The 21,033-nt window shown below is 57.4% G+C and overlaps 1 protein-coding gene across 2 annotated transcripts in view; it reads left to right on the forward strand.

Moving 5' to 3' along the window:
• The first annotated feature begins 18,356 nt into the window (after nt 1–18,356).
• The window catches only part of NOTCH1 (notch receptor 1), a 43,124-nt gene continuing 40,447 nt past the window's right edge, over nt 18,357–21,033 (forward strand). For both annotated transcript variants that reach the window (XM_051636707.1, XM_051636708.1), the window contains exons 1-2: nt 18,357–18,502; nt 20,274–20,355. In XM_051636707.1, the coding sequence (XP_051492667.1) occupies nt 18,445–18,502; nt 20,274–20,355 (140 nt within the window). In that variant the 5' untranslated portion in view covers nt 18,357–18,444. The remainder of the gene's footprint in view (nt 18,503–20,273; nt 20,356–21,033) is intronic.

Below are 21,033 nucleotides of genomic sequence, written 5' to 3' on the forward strand. Positions count from 1 at the left end.
GAGGTGCAGGCGGGATGGCCGGGATGCGCTGGGGTCAAGGATGGAGGCACCAGTTGCCATCCCACAGGCTGCCAGGAAGCGGGGTGGTGGGGCCAAGCTCAGCTCACCCCCTTTTCCTTGCCTCAGTTTCAGATTTTGTGCATGGAAAGGACAGAAACAGCCCCCAAAAAGTTTAATTTCTTCCACCCCCTCTGCCCCCCCGGCTCACAGCAGCGCGAGTTGAATTTAATGCTGTTAGTCAGGCAGTGCCGGGCTGGCTGTGCCGCTCTGCAAGCTGATGGGGAAACCAATTGAGGGCAAAATTGCTGCAAACAATTGTCCTTTTGTCCCTTTCCCTGGGGTCTGTCTGCCAAGGTTAGTGGAGCTGAATAAAACTCACTTGAGCTGCAACTCACACAACATACCAAGGGCTCCTTTCGGGGCTCGGTGGGGCAGGAGGAGGGGGAGTGGGGAGGAAGGGAGGATAGAATCATAGAATCATTTTGGTTGGAAAAGACCTTGAAGATCATCAATCCAACCGTTAACCCAGCACTGCCACGTCCACCACTAAACCACATCCCTCAGCACCACATCTGCATGTCTTTCAAATCCCTCCAGGGATGGTGACTCCACCACCTCCCTGGGCAGCCTGTTCCAGTTCCTGGAAACCTTTTCAGTACAGGATTTTTTCCCGGGGAGCAGGAGGTGATAGCCAGGGGAGGACACTCCTGTGTACCCACCCAGGTGCAGGGATGCAGCAGTGGGCTGGGGAGCATTCTTCTGTTCCCACTCAGGTCTGGTGGTCCACAGCCAACCACCAGCCATGACCAAGCTGCTGGGAAATGGGGCTTCACCAGGGCTGAGCTGTGGCTCTGCTTCCCCCTCAGCACCCCAAAAGGGGCAGTGCTGCGTGCCTGGGGAGCCCAGTGGGGCCTTGGCCCCTCACCCACACCCCCCCTGCCCTGTGCCACTGTGAGAACAGCCCAGCCAGTCCCTCCTGGTGAGCTGAGCAGGCTCAGCAGGAATCATCCCTCCATGCCCGTGGGCTGCCCAGCCAAACCCGTGTAAAACACACAGAAACCGATGCCTCCCCTGAATAAATAATAGCACACTTGTTTGATTTCCTGAGCACAATAATTAAAAGCTTGGGGGCAGGAGGCATTGTCTGAACACCTCTGGGACCCAGCTCCCTCAGCTGACTCTTTACATTCCCCCAGTTATTCTTTGCGTCCTTTTTTTAGCTTCTCCATTGGCGAATGAAAAATAAAAGCACTTTTTTTCCATCAATCTGGCTTTGTTACTGGAAGCCGATGCCTGAAAAGAACTTCTGTGGGTTTTTTTTTCATGAGTAACGAGCACTTCTGTTCTCGCTGCCCAAACATACATGTGTTTTCCCATGGGGATGCCCCTCGCTTCCTCTCCCCCTGCTCCCTCAGGTTTGTCCCAGGAGATCTGTGAGACATGTAAGGGCAGGGTTGGAGCCACTTCTCCCTTTCCTTGCCATGTTGCTTGTCTTTAGGTATTTCCTCACCTGTGGGACACATCCAGGGTGGAGGTGGCAGGAGCAGAGACTCAGCCTTGTCAGCACCTCATGCATCTCTTCAGTTCTCTCTGCTCCTGCCTGGGGCAGTTGGAGGGGCTGCAGGTGATGCAGCCCCCCCCAGCCACCACTGAGCAAGAATAATAAAGCAAAAGGACACCAAAGTGGGGCTGGCTGCTACACTATTATCATTCCTGGATTTGTTTGCAAAGCTGCACTGGGCAAAATCCAACTTCTGGGACCTTCTGGGAGCTGGTTTTATAGGAACCCAACCAGCTGGTTGGGTGAGGGACAGGCAGGCTGGTGGCAGCTCTGCTGCCTGGACTGGGAACATTTCCCTGCATTACAGAGCAGGTTTTAATTCCTCCCAGAGGATGGCTGCTCCGAGGCTGGTGGCCTCAGGGGGGTGGCACATTCCCACCCCTGGGCTGGGATCCTGCAGAGAAGCAGGGAGCAGGCAGGGAAGCAGAGGTCAAGCAGGAGAGGGCAATGAAGCTGCTCCAGCTCCTGGGATGAGCATTCCCAGAGGTGACACACCTCCAGGAATTTTTCATTCCCCTCATAGGCCCCACTTTGCCCATGGGTGCAAAATCTGTCACTTGCCTGTGAAGAGCAGCTGGGACAACCAATACTGCCTCCTCAGTGTCCCAGCAGGGGTACCAGCACAGCCCACGTGCACAACAGCTCCAGCCCCACCACCCCCAGGGACACCCTGTGTGTACTGAAAAGTGAGAGGAGACCAAGACCTCATGCTCAGAGCTGTACATCCCCTCACCCCCCAAAAGCTTGTGGCATCCCCAGGACAAGCCACCAAGCAGGAGCAGCAGGAGTGTGCAGGAGTGTGGGAAGGCATTGGGGCAGCAGCATCGGGAAGTTAGGGTGTCCCATCACCTCCTTTCCTAGGAGGAGACATTTTGCCTTTCCATCTTTAGCTTTGCTGATGAGGAAAACCAGCAAACACCCTCAGAAGAGCTTTGGGGAGAAGGAAATGCCTGAGAGTGAATCAACCCAAACCAGACACAGCAGTTTATACTCCATAGTGCTGGTAAGACTGCATCGTGCCTTGCACCATCAACCCCGACATGGCAATTAAGTGCAAAGCAAACCCTCCAGCGTGCCAGCTGAGCACTGGTTAACCAGGCACTGGGTTTGGCACTTGCTGTAGCCAGTTGGAAGCTGGAGGGGCCTGTGGCAGCCCGTGGCAGAGGGTGCCTGAGCAGAGACCTACCAGCACTGCCTGGCTTGGCCGACCATGCTCCCATCAACCAAGATGTGATTCTGACCCAAAGTGGTTTTAGTTCACGGTCACCAAAAAACCTCACCCAAACAATGTTATTATTTTTTTTAATCCACTTTTTGGCAAGTTTTGTTCTGAAAACCCTCTGAGTGTTGTCATGTTGTTGTCTTTTTCCAACCTGGAGGCTGCCTAATGATTCAAAGCGTCGATGAAAGCTGCAGCTCCAGCCACAGCCAGATGAGGAGCTTTCAGCAGCCTGAACGTGTTGTTGGGAAGTTGCCATCAAACTCTGGTTAAAAAAAAAAGAAAAAAAACCAAAAAAACCCCAAACAAACAAAAAAAGAAACAAAAAAACCAACACAACAAAACCCAAAGCAAAACAAAGGCAAGAGTGCAAACAGACAGGGCTTGGGATCAGACTGAGGGGAAAAAAAATGTTATGAACTATATTTACTCTGCCTGAGATCCTTCCCTGCCTTCACTTCTGTGTGCAGTTATTTACTCACCGCAGACCAAATCTCAGTGAGTGCTCCCAGCCTGCAGCTCCTGGCACATGGAGCCACAGCAACCCTGTCCCCTGTGACCTCGCCCACCCCAGGGATGCCAGGACCCTCTCCCAGGACCTGCTGCCCACGGCACAGCCGGGAGAGCGCAGCGGTACCCGGGGGCTGCCGGACAGTGAACCCCACACGAGTGGGTCACTCCCCATTGCAGTTCTCCCACCCAGGGCACCCACTGGCCCAAATCACACCTTGTGCCCAGAGTGAGATCCTGAGCTGGCTGAGCCCCAAGTCCAGCCCCCTGGAGTTTTGCAAGTGGAGACAAGTCCAGACCCACCACACCAGCCCCAGACCTCTGCTCAGCCAGCGAGGCCAGGCTGCTCCTGAAAGCCAGGGGAGAGCAAAGGCTGATGGCTGAGCATGTTATTTTTCTTTTTTGTATTATTATTTTATTTTTCTGCAGAAATGCCTCCTACCTGGGCACGGAGCTTTCTTAGGGAGCCCCAGGTGGGTCCCTGGCCCTGCTCTCACCCCTGTTCAGGGAGTGAATGACTTGAAATGCAAATTCCCCTTTGCTTTCAGATGCTCTTCACACATCAATCCGGCCAGCAGTGAGAGTGTCCTGGGCCCTGAGGAGCACTTCACACCGAGGTGTGCAGCCCAACCCCACCACCAGCAGCACCACCAAACACCAGCACCACTGCCAGGCTGGGCAGCAGGGCCAGCTAGAAGCTGCAGGGAGATTTCCCTTAGACTCTCTGCTGCTTTCCAGGAGCAGCAGCGTCAGTGAGGTGTTTGTGCCGCTGGGAGCCCCGGGCCATCAGGACTCAGCACTCCCACGTGTCTCCATGCAGGGCTGTTTTTTCTAGTATTTCTTTTCTTTCCACTCATCCGGCACAGTTGTTGTGACACTACAGTCAGCAAATATCATTAACCAGTAGGAAACATGAGGTTTTACTGCTTCAGTGAGATTGGGCTGATAAAAAGAGGAAGGCAGGAACCCTTTCTAAGATGGTGCAAAGCCTTCACGTGCCACCCCCAACCTCCCCGCACCCCTCAGCTGCTCAGACCCCCAGGTCTAGCCCACAGCTGCAGCCCCACTAGGTGTGGAGGGGCTCACTGGGTGCTGGGGGTCACTGGGGCATTGCTTGTCATCCTGTTCCTGAGGTGGAAGGCGGGATATGACCCCCTGGCTGCTCCTGTTGCAGGATGCCTGCAGGACCTGGGCTGGGGGCTGCGCCTGGAACCCTCAGTCTGGATGAAAACCATGGGCTTCCTCTTGCCAGTGCTAGTGGCCATGTAAAACTCATCGCCAGCACAACCCAGCTCCTTTATCTGATGGGACATTTTGAGGGAACAATGTCCCCCATGGCAGAGCTGGGGTGAACAATGGGCGCGGGGTGGCGGGCGGCTGGGCGGCCGGGCTGCGGGACCCTGGGCGCCCCGGCCCGCAGGAAATCCTTTTATTTTTCACTTGCAAACTGAAACAAACACAAGCTCCTGTTTATTTCCTGGTTGATTGTATTTTGGAGGATGGAGATGGCTTCCCCACGCCGGGCAGCTTAACTCCTCCCGCGCCAGCTGTGACTGTCCCCCATCCTGGGGCGAGCTCGCCCCTCGTGCGGTGGCCGCCACACCCCCCACCTCCGCTAATTTGGGTTTGATTTGAAGGCCTGGGGGCCATAAATAACACGTGCTGGCGTGGGAAGTCTGGGAAGTGGGAAGCCAGACTGTCCCCTCCCGTGGCTGAGGCTGGGGAGCCTGGAGTGGTGGGCTGGAGGAGAGGAGCTGCTGGAGGAGCGGTGCAGCAGCCACATCCATATCCCCAAGTGCTGTCGATGTCCTGCTCCAGAGCAGGAGGGAAACGGGGCCCTGACGCAGCTCTGGATCAGCTGCCGGGCAGGATTTGTCCCTTCTCTCTCCATCCCTCTCCGCCTCCATCTCCCAGCCCAGACTGCCACCATCCCTGGGGCTCAGGGCTGGCATCGCCCCGTGTCTCCAGCCTCTGAGCCCTCTCCTGCTTGGAGAGCAGCTCCCACGGCGAGGCCCAGGGTTTGCCGACCTCAGGCTTTTCTCACAGCTTCCCCGTCACATCCTCTCCAGCTCCCACGTCTGCCGTTCACAGGCGCTGCTCACTTGGCTCCCAGCCCCGGGGCCTGTGCCTGGGTGGAAACAGCATCCAGATGGAGCTATTTTTTTCATATTTTTGGGGGGGAGGGGAGGGAGGAAGGTTTGGGAAAAAGCCGCCGGGACCAGAAAAGCAGAGGGAAGGAGCAGATTTACAAGGGGGCTGATTAGCACGGCCCCATTTCTGTGGGATGCTCCTGGAAACAGGGGGGCTCAGCAGGGAAACTGAGGCATGGAACATCCCAGCCGTGGCAGTGTCTTGGTGACAGTGAAGTCTTTAACTCCTGTCCCATCCCTGTGTGGGTGCAGTCAGGGGGACAGCATCATTTGGATCACAACTCCATGAGCAGGGAGCAGCTTCCCAGAGAGGGAGTTCAGTGCCACAGGCAGAGCCTGGACTGAGCTCTCGCTCATCCAGAGGCTGAAGGGGGAGGAAAAGCCCCTCCACCCCCTCAACCTTAAATCGCATCCATAGAAAACTTTTGAAACCCCACCATTGTGTTAGAGGATAAACATTTATTGAATATTTCCTGTTTGGCACAAATACTCTTTGACTCCTCTATGGTCTTTTTTTTCTTCTTGTGCCTTTAAACGAGAATGATTTGAGCTGAATGTGAAGGAAAACTCTCCCCCGAGCACGGAGCCCCTGGGAGCGTGGAGCGAAGGAAGCCCACGTGTGTGCCATGCCTGCTTGCTGTTAGCTATTAATTTCTGTCTCCCGAGGTCTGACATGAGCAATGCATTATGCAAAGGTTGTGGGAATATTTCAGACACTGCATCCCAGGAGAACTACAATTTCAGTTTTACAGGGTTTAGGGTATTTCCCCCCGACCCCCCTCCCACCCCTTTCTCTCAAATGTGTTATTTCAACTGAGATGTAGCAGCGGTTACGACTTCCACAGCAGAGGGAAGGATGAGCTGGATCTGGCTGGGGTGGTCATGGGTTGATTGCCCCTGGGCACCCAGGGTTCTGCCTGGCCCTTGCATCCCCAAAGCCCTCTGAGGTGGGCACCCACTGGATGGAGTAGCAGTGGCTGGAACTTGCTTGGACATGAGAAAAACCTGTGGGGCTGGAAAGGGGCTGACAGCAGGGTTGTGGGGCACAGGGCAGCCAGGGCTGGAGGATGGTGGTGGGGCAGGGAAGGCAGCACCAGGGGCACACTGGGTTTTGGGCCAGCATCTGGCGTACCCTGGGCTGGGGAAAGTCCTGCAAAACATGGGCTCCTCCAGCAAACTGCTGGAGCAGGCGCCAGCCACTCCTCTCCCCACCACCACCCCTTGGCACGTGCCACCACAGCACCTCCAGGGCTGGAGCCAGGGAAGGTAAAGGGGCCATGGGGACACCCCGTCCTGCACAGCTGGGAGCCCAGAGGAGAGAGGACTCAGGCTGGGATGAAACTGAGCAGGGCTTGGTCTGGAGTCAGTCTAATTCTGGCCCAGGCACAATCAAAAGGGATTTATTTTTAGGCTCTGGGCTATCGCTGCTTTGGGGAACTGAATGGAAAATGTATATTTAGCCTCTTTGGAGATTTGCTTAGAAAAATAAGCTCCTGTCACCACTGTGGGTGGTGATTTGTGCCAGCCCTGCCCTCACCAGTGCCACCAGGCCCTGGGCAGCTGAGTGAAGCCACAGACATCACCCACCATACACCAGTGGCTGTGGCCCCAGCTCGCCTGGGCAGCACTGAGCCAGGAGCTGCTTTGCAGCCTCATTTATTTTTTATTTCTCAAAGGGATCTTGTCCCGCAGACTTTGCCCTTGCTGTGCAAAGGCAGGTGTTGGTGAGCAGCACCAGGCACCCCCCACACCTCCCATCCATGAGCATCCCAGCCAGCACCATTCCCAGGACCGGTGGCCAGCACAGAGGGACATGGTCACGTAGGTCCTGCTGCCAGGACCTGATTGATGTGTTTGCCTGTGGGAAGTGCTGAGGCCTGACTGGTGTGAGGGACACGCAGGAACACACGGGAGGGAGATGGTGTTTCCTCCCCACAAAACAGGTGAGAGCCAGAAGGGCAGAGCAGTTTGGAGCCGTTCACACTATAAATACACGGGATACGCAGGAACCCGGGGCCCGGAGCTATTTTTGCCTGCAGGAAGCCAGGATGAGCAGGGGAGCATCTCTCCCTCCCCAGCACAGGGGGACGTGGCCAGGGCTGCCGGGCTGGGCACTTCCTGCCCCGTGCAGGCTCTGAGGACTTCACCCACGTGCCACCACTGCCAGCAAAGGCAGGAACAGGCACAGGGCTGGTCCTGCTCTGTCACCTTCACCCTGGCAGGGCACAGAGCGTTTGCCACAGAGCTGCTGTCCCTTAGCTGGAGCTCTGAGACAGGGTGCCTGGTCCTTCTGGGCTGCTGCAAGCGTCTCATCTCAAGGCATGTAGTGATAGGCCAAGGGGAATGGTTTCAAGCTGAAAGAGGGTAGATTTAGGTTAGATATCAGGCACTTGGCCCCAAGAGGGAAGAGTGAGAACAGGACCACGCTGGGGACTGCCTCCTCCTCTGATCTGGTCTCAAGCAGCTCTTTTCACTCACACTCATCTGTCCCGATTTCCTCGGCTATCTCGTGGCTGGCACCTCTTCTTTGGAAAAAGCCAAAGGCAATAATCGCACAAAACCAGTGATGGCAATTACCAGCAGCACCATCACTAATTGCACAGATGTTATCAGCACTTTCAGCAGTGCCTGTCTGTCTCTCCAGTCTCTCACCTCTACAAAATGGAACCCAGCAACATCTCTTGGGTTTGATTGTGTGTATCTCTGTGTGTTTGCACATGTAGAGAAAGGCCATTTTTCAACAGACAAATGGGAATAAAATATTTCAAGAATGTCCTTTGAATAAAGCAATCTTGGAGAATTTGACAGCCAAGGTCACCAATAACTTTTTCCTCTTGTTTGCTCTGTACAGAGCCAGGTCTGGGGCTCCACATGGGCAGGGTCCCACGGGTGAGGAGGGTGGCCAGTCCCCAGGTCCCCAGCTGAGGACAGCTGGGTGCTTTGGGATCTATATCCAAGAGCAGCAACAACTTCAGGATATGGCTGGGACCCAGAGCTCCCACCTCACCCCTGCCTGGGGAGCGTCTCTGCTCTGAGCCCTGACGTGACCTGCCAGGACACGCTCTGTCTCGGGCATTCACTGAAAGAAAAGAAGCAGGAAGAAAAAAAGTCAGCTCCTCGTGATGTAGCCTCATAACTACCTGTTATTCTCATATCAAGGTAATTAACAATTAGGCAGCTGTCTGAATCACATGCAGAGGAACAATTATGTCTTTATTACTGGATTCTATTTAACAGGTTTTATTTTCCCAGATGTTTTTTTTCCCCTTGTGCTCTCATGAATTATCCTAGCAATTAAACCTGCACTAGAAAGAGGGAGGAGTAGTCCTAATATTTACTGAACCTTGCAAAGCATCACATTTCTCAGCTTATGAACCTGTCACAAGTCATTGGGGGGCTCTGGAGGTGATGGGGAGCCCGTAACCCAACACCCTCTGCTGTCACCTGCACAGATCTGCCAGCTCTGCCCCACTTATTCATTTCACGGGTACCGCTGCAGATAAAAGCTATTATTTACAGTCAGTTACATATTTCCGTTGGCAAAACCTCCTCCCTGAAGTGCAGGTTTGAAAACATCCCACTTAGTAAACCGAAGCCATGCAGGCTAAAACCAACCTGTTCCCACGTGGCGGCTGTTTCCCCCGTACCCAGCCTGGTGTCCCCGTGGTGCTGTGCTGGGTGTCACCCCAGGATGGCTGCAGCTTGGGGTGCAGGAACAGCCCAGATGGGCCCCTCAGCTTCGTGTTTCCTAAATGTACTTTGCAGAAGACACCCTGGGCTCTCCCTGGGGCTGCTGCCAGCCGAGCTGGGGGGCACAGGGGGTGAGGATGTGCTCCCCTTTCCCAGTACAATGCTCTGCTCCTGCACCCCTGTACTTGGGCACAGAGACCTGTTAATAACCCTTAAGTGCTTGAAGTCCAACCCTTTGGATCATCTTTCCCTGGGCACAGAGGTGGTTTTGGCTGTGCTGCTCAGGACTCTGAAGGGACAGGGACCTGCTGGGCTGCCCCAGGGACCCAAGATGGGCACAGGAGAGGTGCAGGCTGGGGCAGCAGGCAGCAGTGATGCCAGTGGAGGGCAGTGGGCACGAGGGGGGTAATCCCTCCACATGCAAAGTTTAATTTTGATTTTCCAGCTGTTCAGTTTGCCCTATGCAGGAGGGTTTGACTCCCTCGCAAACCCTTGAGTTTGAGTTGTTTTCTTGGAGTTTTTTTTGTTGGTTGATATTTTGGGGGGTTGTGAGTTGAGTTTGCTTTCTTTGGTTTGTGAGCATGGACTGGTCCAGCCCTGGAGTCTGTGTTTTCAACAGCCAACCAGGCTGAGCCCTCACAGCCACCCTGCACAGGGCCAGGCACCTGCTCTGCTCCCATTTGTTTTTTTTTCCAGGCATGAAGTTGGGAATTTCACTGAAAAACAGGAACTTTGCTGGACAGCAGCTGCTCCGAGGTGGTGAATCAGCTCGTCCCGCTGACGCCCAGCGGGGCTGTGCCAGCGCCATGCAGGGTTCCCCTGCCCAATGTCCCGAGCACTCAGGACCCCAACATGGCAGCAGGTGCCACCAACATGGTGGGCAGCCCCTGCCACGCGGGGACCCGGCTGGTGGCTGCGACCACCCGCATGGCAGCAGCGAGGGGTCTGGGGCTGGTGGCTCGTCCCCACCACCAGCACAGAGGTCAGCAGGCCACGACCAGGCGTGGATGGCTAATGCCTTTTGTCCCAGCCTGACTTTTCCCCTCCTGGTGGGATTAGGATGGGATGACCAGGCAAGGAGGCCCCTAATCCTATTACCAGACCCTGGCGTAGCTCCCTCGGGCAGCCCTGGGAACCGGCCTCACTGCGAGGCACCAGGGCAGTGGGAGAGGGAGCAGCCAGGATGCTCTGAGCTGTTGCTCCAAAACAACTGTTGCCACAAAAGCCACTGTCCTGCTCAGCCCCTTCTCCACTCGTTTTCCTGAGACTCCTTTGCTCTGTTGTTGCAGAGCTCTGGGCACAGTGCCCTGGCATGTGCGGCAGCAGGAGGCACATGGACACCCCCGAGCTCTGCAGCCCCTGCTAGTGGGGCTCAGCCCCCCACAGCCACGCACCCAGCATCATTTGCAGCTGGTGGCCCCAAGCCCTTTTGGCTCATTTGGCTCGTTTGGCTCGTTTGCCACATTTCTCTGCAAGGTTGCAGCTGAGAGGGCAGCAAATGTTCTCCCGCCTGGAGAGCAAGTTGTTTTTCTCCCTTGACAGTTGCAAGGAGCTGTGTTTGTCTTTCTCTCCCTTCCTGTTTACTCGCTGCCATCAGGACAGGCTTTGATGTGTTTTTGCTGCTGGACGTTCGTGGGAGCATCATCTCGAAGGCGCCTGCAGCTCCTCGCGCGGTGCAGCAGGGACTGTGGGTCTCAACGTGGCACCTCCAGCCATACCAGGGCTCCGGCAGAGCCCGGGGGCCGGAGGGCACGGCTGGGAGCGGGAGGGACGCCCACACCACCCACCCCCGGCAGCGCCTGGGCTGCCGCACGGCTCCTGCGCTCCAAAGTCCAGCAGCAGCCAGAGCCCTGCCCGGCCGTGCCCGGGGCAGACGCTGCTTCGCTGGGATGCAGGCTCCTGCTGGGAGCTGGCAGTGGCATCACCCCATCCTCGTGTGCCGGAGCAGGGGGGTCAGCCCCATCCCTCCGGCCCCTCTCCAGGGATTCTCCCCCCGCGCTCCCCGCTTCCTCCCGGCTGCGGGTCTCACCGCCCAGTGCAAGAGCTGCTGCATTTGAAAGGTCGCCGGGCTTTGAAGTCGGTGTCTCGGGGTGGCAGGGGAGGGCTCACACCTTTCTGGCATCTCCTTGCCGGCCGGTTCCCAGCCCGGCACCCGCGCCGGCCCGTGCCAAGGGGAGAGGTGCCGACCCTGGGGGTGCCGCGCATGGCCCGGCCCGTGCCCCCCGCCCCGGCCCGGCACCGTGGCGTGGGAGCCAGGTCCCTGTGTTTTGGGATGGGGAGAAGCCCCGTGGGCCAGCCAGGACCTCGAGGGGGCACAGTCCTCACCAAGCAGGAGCGACCCCTCCCCGTGGAGGGGACCCCTGGGCGCGATAAACGGTCAAGGCACCCTGTTTTGTGGGGGTTTTTTCTGTTAATTTGTTTTTCAGCTGAATTCTGAACAAAATCCGCAGTGATTTGCCAAGAAATACATCGCTCACCTACAGCTGGTCAGGGAGCAGAGGCTGAGGATTGGGCTCTGGGGCTTCTCCAAACCCTTTGGCACAGGCTGTGGCAGCACCACAGAAGCCCCCAGGGTCATCCAGCCCCGGGGTAGGGAGCAGGGGACCCCCATGCCCTGGCACAAGGGATGTACTGGGCATGATGGGGCTTCTCCTGGGGACCCTGGGTGTACCCAAGCATGGTTCAAGGGGGGTCCCCTCCCCTCCCTGGCATGGAGCCTGCTGTGATGGGGCACCCCATGATAAAGCAGGCAGCTCCTGGGAGGCAGCTGGTGCCCCACAGCCGCTCCTCTCCAAGCGGAAACAGCATCTTTTGGGAGACTTCTCCTGGTTCCCGTCTTCGTGTGCCTGGCTTTGATTTGCGGCCGAGCCCTGTGATAATGTGGCTGCCTGGGAAGGAAGGGAGTAGAAGGAACTGGCTATTATGCTTGGCCCCTCTCCAGGAGGTGTTTTTGCTGGGAGGCACCAAGGTCAGTGCTGGGTGGGAAGTGTTCCTCAACATCAGCCCTCATGGAGGGGCACAGGAGCTCCCCACACCACTGCCCTGGGTGCCCATAGCCTGAAACTCCCAGCACTGGCGCAGAGGATGTGTGGTCCCCCCTGTACGTGTTCTGGGAGAGGGGAAGAGCTGCTTTTCAGCTGCTCTGTGAAATAAAACATTGCCAAATCTTCCTGTTTCCATGCGGAAGGAAAGGGGGGGTGGGTGGGTGGGTGGGAGTGCCTGCCAATGGAGCGAGTAGCAAGGGCTAGGGTGCAGAAAGCATTTTTTCACCTTCTTTTTTGTAATCACTTAAGAATTCCAGCTGGGTTCAGCCCGGAGCAGGAGCTCCCAAATCCCATTGCTGTGAGAACAGAGCTGGCACTGAACTGCCCCTGAAGCTGCCTGCCTGCCTTGGTGGCATCCCAGGACCCTGCAACCCGGCCCCCCAAGGCCAGCACAGCGAGAAGGGGCACGTCTGGGTCTCGGGGAGCGACGTCTCCCAAAAAAACCTGCCCAAAAACTTGCAGGGAGCCAGTGTCCGTGAGGCATGACGTCTTCCTTGAGTGTATGCCCTGGAAGAGGCAAACCCCAGCAGCAGGGAACTGGGTGAAACTGCGGGGATGCCAGCCTAACTCAGGGGATCTTGGCACTGTGTGGCCATCCAGAAACCCAGTATCAGGTTCATGCCCGGGCTTGTGCACAGAGAATCATGCTTGGGTTTTCACTGCTGCGAGCAATGGTTTTCAATTATTTAATGTACATATTAGAAGAGGTCTGATCCTGGCCCCTCCACGAACCCAGATGAGCAATTTCTTCGCTCAGATGATGAAAAGTCGTGTGTGCCTCAGCAGGAAAAGGAGGAATGGATGAAAAAGCAAGTAAGTGATGGTTTTGAAAGTAGATGCGCATGAAAAACAAGGTGCAAACATGTCCTGCCTTGCCCCAGGGTTGGGGGGAAGGCTGGGCTGGGGTCCTTGCTTGGGATCACTGCCTATGTTCCCACCACAGGAAAGAGCTGGAGGGTGCAGGGTGACCCCCCACCCCGAGCTGTGTGCCTGTGACACTCCAAGGAATTGCATTGGTGAGGGAAGGGACAGGGACACTCAAGGTCTGCAGCACCCGTGTACAGGCAAAGACAAAAACAAGAACAGAGAGGACGGGGACATGCCCTGGAGGACCAGGGGGACCCGCATCTCAAGCCAACCTGCACAGGTGGGTGTACCCTAGCCCCAGCACCCGCAAGGCAGCAGAGCAGGGATGGGATGGGCTTGGGGACAGGCATATTGTCACCCACAGCTCCATAAACCCCATCAGCCTCTGTTTACACAACAGTGAATGTTTCAGTTGTTTTATGGAGGTGGATAAGAACAGCACAGGGGACAGGGAGGGCTGAGAGACGCCTGCCCCACACCTGCTCTCCCTTTGCAGCCCATAAAGGCCTTTTATTTTAAACATGACACAGATTTTATAGTGCAATGGCGCAGCAGCACCTTTCACCCACGTACAAACAGTACAGGGAAATCTGCTGCTCCAGGACATCTCCCTGCCTGTCACTAATCCCGTGGGTGAAAGTTACTAAGCTGACTTTACATGCTGAGAAATGATGGCCGAGAGCAACCCTGCAATTAAAACCAGTTTCAGCAGCCTGCGACGAGGAACACCCCGTGGGTGCCAAGCCCACGTACAGCAGCTGTGCCAGGACAGGGACATGCATGGCACTGATCTGTGCCCATGCCAGCAAGCACTGGTTGTCCTCTGTCCCATCCCCACCCAGACATCCTGGTGGGACCCATCCCTACAGCACTGCTGGGAGGAAAGTCACCCCCTATGGCACATGCTGCTGGGGGCACTGCCATCAGAGGGAGGGCATGACTGGTGTGATTTATCCTATGGCCATCCACTCACACTCCTCCACTCAGCTACTTCGGGGGGGGAAATAAAGAAATAAAATCAGGATTTAGACCATTCTTGCAAATACAGCCTCATTTCTCCAGCTCCCTGGGGAATCGCAGCTTAATCCCGTTATGGGGCAGCTTTGGCTGGGATAGTTTTACATCGCAGACTCCATGAGTATTTTTATCTGCCCAGACTTTCCAGGATGCTCTACCCACTTTGATTCAAGCTTAATTACTAAAAATTGCCTTTTTGAGGCCACGAGCGAGGGTGTGGGTGCATGTACCAGCGCTGGGGGGGGGAGGGGGCTAAACCTGTGGCAGAGGAATTGCCAGCTCAAGCACAGAGGGGAAAACAGGAGGGATCCAGTTTGATGTCTCCCTTATCGTTCCTATTTTTATTGCACCGAATGTATAAGAGCAAAATATTGATTGTGATGATAAAGAGATGAAAGTGTCAAGAAGGAATAGGCACACTAGTTACTCAGGCGATTGGAAGCTGCCTTGGTTGTATTTAACAGGCATTTGCCATTAAAAAAAAAAAAAGGCCTGTTTTTATTTAAATAGCCTAGGGCAAATTTCTCACTAAACCAACTTTCCCACGCCAGCCCAGTGCTCTAACTCTGGTTTTTGGCAAATTTTTTCCTGAGCTGTCAAGGCAAAATATATATAAGAATGCTGGTCTCACTTAGGTTTTTTTCCAGCCCCTGGAGACATGAAAATAATTTACAGATGTGCATTACCTGTTTATATTTGTATTAAGTTTTGCTTAACGGACATAATTTTCTTAGCTTGCAGTAACAAAAAATATTCCCAGAGTTTCACTCATTTAATTTTAACTTATTAAAACTTTTAAACATGTGTGGAGGTTTTATGTTTTTAAATCACTAATCACATGGACAGTTGCCAAGGTTTCTATTAAAGCCTTTTATGAACACTATTTTTAAAAGTACCTAAAATCCCATTATTTTTAACCCCTGAAGACCACTCAAAATAAAAAGTTTCTCAAGATTTATGTCATATTCACCTCTTATTGCAAAAAGATTTATGCTGAATGTTGACTTTTCCCTTCCTCCCTTATATTTTTCTTTTCCTGGTAGGAGTCCCTGGAGGAGGCGTTTGGGAGAAGGAAACTTGAGGAGGTTCCCTGCAAGGATCTTGCACCAGATCCCCCCTGTACCAGGGGAAGGATGGCACTGGATTACAGTGGGACATCTCCCAGCAGTGCCTGGCTGGAGGAGTCACCCTCACCCCCAGATGCTCGATGCTTGTGGGAAACCACAGAGGAGCCTTTTACCTCCCCCACAGCAAAGCCTTGTGCAGAGCCCACTGCCCTGGGGTCACGGCAGCCCTGGGTGATGGCAAGAAATAGATGTGTTTGACAGTTCATGTTGGGGAGTGAGGGGGCTTCCCATGTGTCCAGCACCCCGAGAGCAGCCAGTGCCAGGGACACCTGGTTGTCCAGCAGTGCCCAGCAGGGCAGCAGGCAGGGCTGGGTGCCTCCATCACCTCATCCTGCCACTGCATCCCACCACGCTGTGCCAGGTGGCATCGCTGCCCCTCTGTCCCCAGACATCGTGGGCACAGTGAGGACCCTGATGGCCCCATCTACCCAGGCATGACCACAATGATCTGGTGGGGCTGAGGGAGCTCCCACAAGTTTTGGGGAGCAAGTCCCCAAGCTCAGCCAAGCTGAACACACGGTGTTTTCTGCACGTGGAGAACAAGTCCGGGCAAAGCTGCGGCCGGTATTTCCAGGCAGGTAGAGCTGAGATGCTCCCTGCTTGCTGGGCTCCAGTGGGGAGGGGAAAAGGGGGAAGGTGGAGAGAAAGGGAGCAGAAGTCTCCATCTCCAAAGAAGCCCAAGCAGTGGAAGCCTCAGGCTGCCCTCGCAGCTGCCTTGCCCCAGCTAGGGCTGAAGAGGGTGGCATGGTCATGGTGGCACAGGGATGTCGCTCAGCTGTGGCCACATCCTGCTGCCATCCTACTTGTGTCTGCAGGGAGGATAAAATATAGAGGGGGACATGCTTCCCTGCCAAGAGTGAAGAGTGTTGGTGAAGGGGCATTGCAGCCTCATGTCCTTTGGCATCTGTTATTTGCTCTTCAAACCCTCTGATGGCCCAATCTTGCCCCAGCTCTGTTGTGGCAGAGCGAGCAAATGCTTTAAGGTTTCTGAGGGTTCTCCAGCTCCCAGCAGCACCTGAACCCTGGGGTGTCACCATGCTCTGCTCGGAGACCCCAGACCTCCATCAGACTGAGATCAGGACACCATTTTAGACCCCAAAACAATGAATGCAGGAGGAGCAGGGAAGGAGGAGAGAGCGCGGAAGCGAGGTGCTGCTGCAGGGCTCACTCCTTTGATCTGAGGAGCAGACTCTGCCCTTCGGTTTGTTTAATTGTTTCACACTTGCTCTGGAAATAATTTACAACAGGAAGCAGTGGGATAACACTGGGCCTGGCATGGGATGGGATGAGCCCAGGGGCTGTCGGAGAGGTGCCCTGTGATGAGAGACACAGATGATGATGGTGTCACCTCCTTCCCATTAACCCGTTGCTGACCTTCACTGCTCTTCCTCTTTCCCAAGCTTTCAGCCAAGGCAGGGAAGGCTGGAAAGGCTGGCAGCTGGCCCTGCACATCCCCACATTTGGGAGCCATAAAAGAGCCATCCAACAGCCCCAGCTCAGAGGGGCTCAGGGGGAGAACCAGGAGCTTGATAGGATTTAGGTACCCCCTTCCCTCAGGTAGTTAGTACCCCAAGTTCTCTGTGCTCTGAGCTGTTGCCCCCCCCTGCTTCGTGGGTGCCACGGCTCAGCGCTGCGGTGGCAGAGACCAGGCTGCCACGGTGTGACACAGGGGACTGGTGTCACAGGGGCTGTCACCAAGCAGGGTTAGCCCCCACAGAAGCATCACTTGTTAGCACCCTCACAAAGGCTGTGCTCTGTGGGTACAGCTGAGCACCCCGCAGCAGGCACAGCCCAGCAAACACAAATGTAAGTGCTTAATCCTGTCCTGGGCCTGGCTGGGCTGTGGGTGGGAGATCCCCATGCTCCATCCTGCCAACTCTGGGGCAGCTCAATGTGCTGGGCTGGACCGTGGCACAGTGATGGTTTGAGGGCTGGAGCAGGGCCCTGGGGACACAGGGACGTAGGTGCAGGGACCCACAGGCAGTGCTGGGCACGTGGGAAGCCTGCCCACATCTGGGGGTTGCCTCCCAGGTTTGGCTTCCCTGCTTCTCCGAGTTTATTTGTTTATTTGTTGATGCTGCGTGGGGCTGGCCAGGGCTCTGCTGCGAGTTCATGAGTTCACAGCACAAACAAACAACATCCGACCCCAGCTCCACTGGGAGCTGCCGGCACCTACCGGGAAGGTGGGTAGGAAATGGGTGTACCTGGGTGCATCTGCGGCGTGGGGCGGGCAGAGGGTGAATCCCACCCCCTGCCCCAGAGCAAACCCTGCAGCCGGCTCTCCTGTCACCCCCCAGGGGATGCTCAGCCCCAAGCCCTGGTCCCTCGCTGCAACTGGACATTTACAGCTACCCCATCCCTGTGTCCCCGCCGTGGTTTATGTGCCCAGGGCCCCTGCATGGACACGCTGTGGGTCAAGCTGGGGGCCTGGGTCCTCCTGCTGTCCCTGAGCAGGTGCTGCAGCCACGGGGGCTGTGCAGGGGCTGGGGGGCTGCACTGGGGGGCAAGGGGGGCTGTGCAGGGGCTGTACTGAGGCTGATTAAGGGGACTGGACTGGGGCTGGACTGGGACTGTGGGGGGGATGAACTGGGACTGTGCAGGGTGTGCATGGGGTGGGCTGCACCAAGGCTGGGGCAGGGGGGACATGTCCGGGGCCCGCACTGGGGGTATCCAGGGGACTGCGTTGGGACTGTGCGGGGACTGCTTGGGGGGGGCTGCAGGCTGCATGGAGGTGTTTGGGGCTGTCCTGAAGCTGTGCAGGAACTGCCTGGGAGGACTGTGCTGGAGCTGCGCTGGGGATGGGGGGCTACACTGGGGGGTTGCGGGGACTGCTTTGAGGAGCAGCACTGGGAGTGTCTGGGGGCTGCATGGGGACTGGGATGCACTGGAGGTCTCCGCTGGCTGCGCTGGGGCTGTGCTCGTGTGGGGGCTTGCAGCCCCTTACTCCCGTCCCATGCAGGGACTCTCTGTGGCGGGAAGGGGGTTCCCACTGGCGGCCCCCCGGGCTGGGTAGGGAGGAGCGTCCCGTGCCGTGCCGTTCCAACCCGTGCCGAGCCGTCCCGCCCCGCGCCGTCCCGCCCCCCCCTCCCCGCCCCCCCCAGGCCCGGCCCGGCCCGCGGGGGCTGAGCAGCCGCGGGAGGCGCCGGCGCTTGGAGTCGCTGCGCTCGGCGCTGGGGTTCGGTGTGTTTGGGGCTACCGGCACCGGCTGGGCCGAGGCCCCGCGGATCTATGCGGCTGTGAGCGGCGGGAGCAGAGCGGGATGGAGTGGCTCATGGTCCCCGGCCTCTTGGTGCTCCTGCTGCCCGCCCTGACTCGAGGTGAGGGCCGCCCCGGGCCGGCCGCCCCCAGCGCCCGGCAGGAAGTTTACCGAGAGCGGGGCCGAGCCCGGTGTGTGCCCCGAGCCCGGCGGGGCTCGGCGGGCATCGGACCGCCGGACCGTCTAGGGGGTCCGGAGCGTAGGGTCCTCGTGGGAACCAGGACTCGGTGCCCGGAGTGGATGCGGGATGCCTGGGAACCGGTCTCAGCTCCTGCGGGGGGACCGGAGCTCGGCGCCGCCGTGGGAACCAGGGGCCGGAACCGGGTGGGAGCGGAGCTCGGCACCGCGGGAGGCTGGAGCCGCGAGGCGGGGGTCGGGGCCCGTGCCTCGGAGGAAGTGGCGGGGGGAGCGGCGGGAACCAGAGCGCGGTACCGGGAGGTGCCTCGGGGAGCTGCTTTTGCTGCCGTCGTGGGGACCGGAGCTCGGTACCGGGGGGGGTGTAGCGAGGAACTGCGCTCGCTGCCTTCTGGGGGACTGGAGCTCGGTACCGGGGGGTGTAGCGAGGAACTGCTTTTGCTGCCGTCGGGGGGACCGGAGCTCGGTACCGCGGGCGGCCGCGGCAGGGCGCGGCGGGGAGCCGGGGAAGCCGGAGTTCGGGACGGGTTCGGCCCGGCGCAGGGGAGCGCAGGGCGGCCGCGCTCCTGCCTGGTGTTCCGCGAGAGCTTTTAACCGTTTTGCAAATTTTTCTCGGTTTCCTGTTTCTTGAAAGTCAGCAGGGTCGTGTTCCCCCCCCCAACCCCGTCACGGGCCCCCCCACCCCGGGGCGGGTCCGGGTGCTTAGCTGCACAGCGGCTGGGCGGCCGGTCGGGGCCGGGGAAGAGAGCCCCGAAAGTGGCCGGAGGTGCTGAGCGGGGGGGCTTCCCGCCTCGGGGGGGGCCGCGGCTCTGGGATGCCCCCCCCCCCCTTCATCCAAGCGAGCAGCCTGCTCCGGAGCAGGGGTGTCCTGGGAGGATCTGGGGAAGGAAAGGCAGCACGGGGCTGCCTTCACCCCGCTGCGCCCCGGGCTGAGCCGTGCCTGCCGCTCGGCGCCTTCGGAGGAAAAGTTTGCAGAAAAGTTGTTTCCGGAGTCGTCCCCAACACCCCTCTCCATCCCCCGCGAGACGTGCGGGGCTGGGGACAGACCCCCGAGCGCAGCAGGGTGTCCCTGGGGTGCCTGGGGAGAAGCTTGGTTCTGGTGGTGTGAAGCTCGGTGCGGAGCTGCTCTGGCTGCACACGCATGTGGCAGATCCGGTCACCATGAAAAGTTGAGCAGCTCAGAGAAGGGGAAGACTGAGCCAGGGTGGAAATCGGAAGCGATTCTGGTACTCTCAGCGAGTTGCTGTGGTAACTGTGCAGAATTTGGCTCTGAGGACCAGACAATGAAACCTTTACTCATACCAAGTTGTGGCGGGCGACTCATTTCGTTACTGGGTCCGTGGTAACTCCCGGGCCCTCGGGCGGATGGTTTTTCCCAAATGGCATTTGTCACTCAAGGGCCTGATCTGGGGTTTCTCTGTCAGTCCTCCTGCTGGAGAAGGCAGAGCCTACCCTCGAGCCCACCCCAAGTTTATTTTTAGGTGACCCTCTCAGCACTGGGACCATGCGGTCCCTGCCCGTCTCCATCACCTGGTGGGTGGGGACTGCAGCCCCCATCTCCCAGGCTGTGCAGACCTGGGGTGCTCTAGAGGTCTTGGCAAGCCTGTCCTTGGTCCTGGTGACACTTGGGGGGTGCAGCTCCCCCCCGCTGCCACCCGGGACCTGCTCTGTGGCTAACACTGTCCCTCTGTTTGCAGGTTTACGGTGCACGCAGCTCGCCGAATCCTGCCTCAACGGGGGCAAGTGCGAAACTTTTCTCAACGGGACAGAAGTGTGCCAGTAAGTATGGAGGAGCCAGAGGATTTTCATCTCCCCCGACCAAAGTATTGACATGCATGTTGACTTTGCTTTGAAGGTTCTGGATTTAATAGGCCAAGATGCATTTTCTTTCCTTGAGTGGCAAGAATAACCTGCTTGTGTAGGAGTCGCTGCGAGTTTGGCAGGATCGGGCTTTGTTCCTAGCTGGGTGGAAAAACATGGGCAAAGGGCCATGTTTTGCTGGTGTTAACCTATGCAGACTGCCCTGCTGAAGGAGCAGGAGGTAGGGCCAGTCTGTGGTGCTCGTTGGACCGTCGGGCAGGGAGGGAGGCTGTCTGTCTGTCTTCCAGCTACTCCCTCCTGGCCCTGAAGCGTTGCCTTTCAGTCCTCTGCACCCTGGCAGTTGGTAGCGTGGTGTCCAGTACATCTCCAAGAAATGTTCAAGAGAGGTTTCACAGGGTGGCCCTGGCTACTGGAGCTGCTCTGTTAATGTCCATTGGTCTGCAGGGCCACCTCTTCCCACAGCCCTGCCAGTGCCAAGCTGCAGTCCGGCCTGGCATTCCCGGCAGGACCTGGCACCCAGGCAGGAGCTTTCTCCAAGCCGATTGTGGGGAAACGGATGTGTGAAGCGTTGGGACTCTTTGAAGGACCAACCGACCCACCGCAGCGATGGCCGATTCACTACAGGCTCCCAGGGAA

The sequence above is a fragment of the Apus apus genome, chromosome 19, assembly GCF_020740795.1.
Source record: "Apus apus isolate bApuApu2 chromosome 19, bApuApu2.pri.cur, whole genome shotgun sequence".
In the NCBI taxonomy this organism is placed as follows: Eukaryota; Metazoa; Chordata; class Aves; order Apodiformes; family Apodidae; genus Apus; species Apus apus.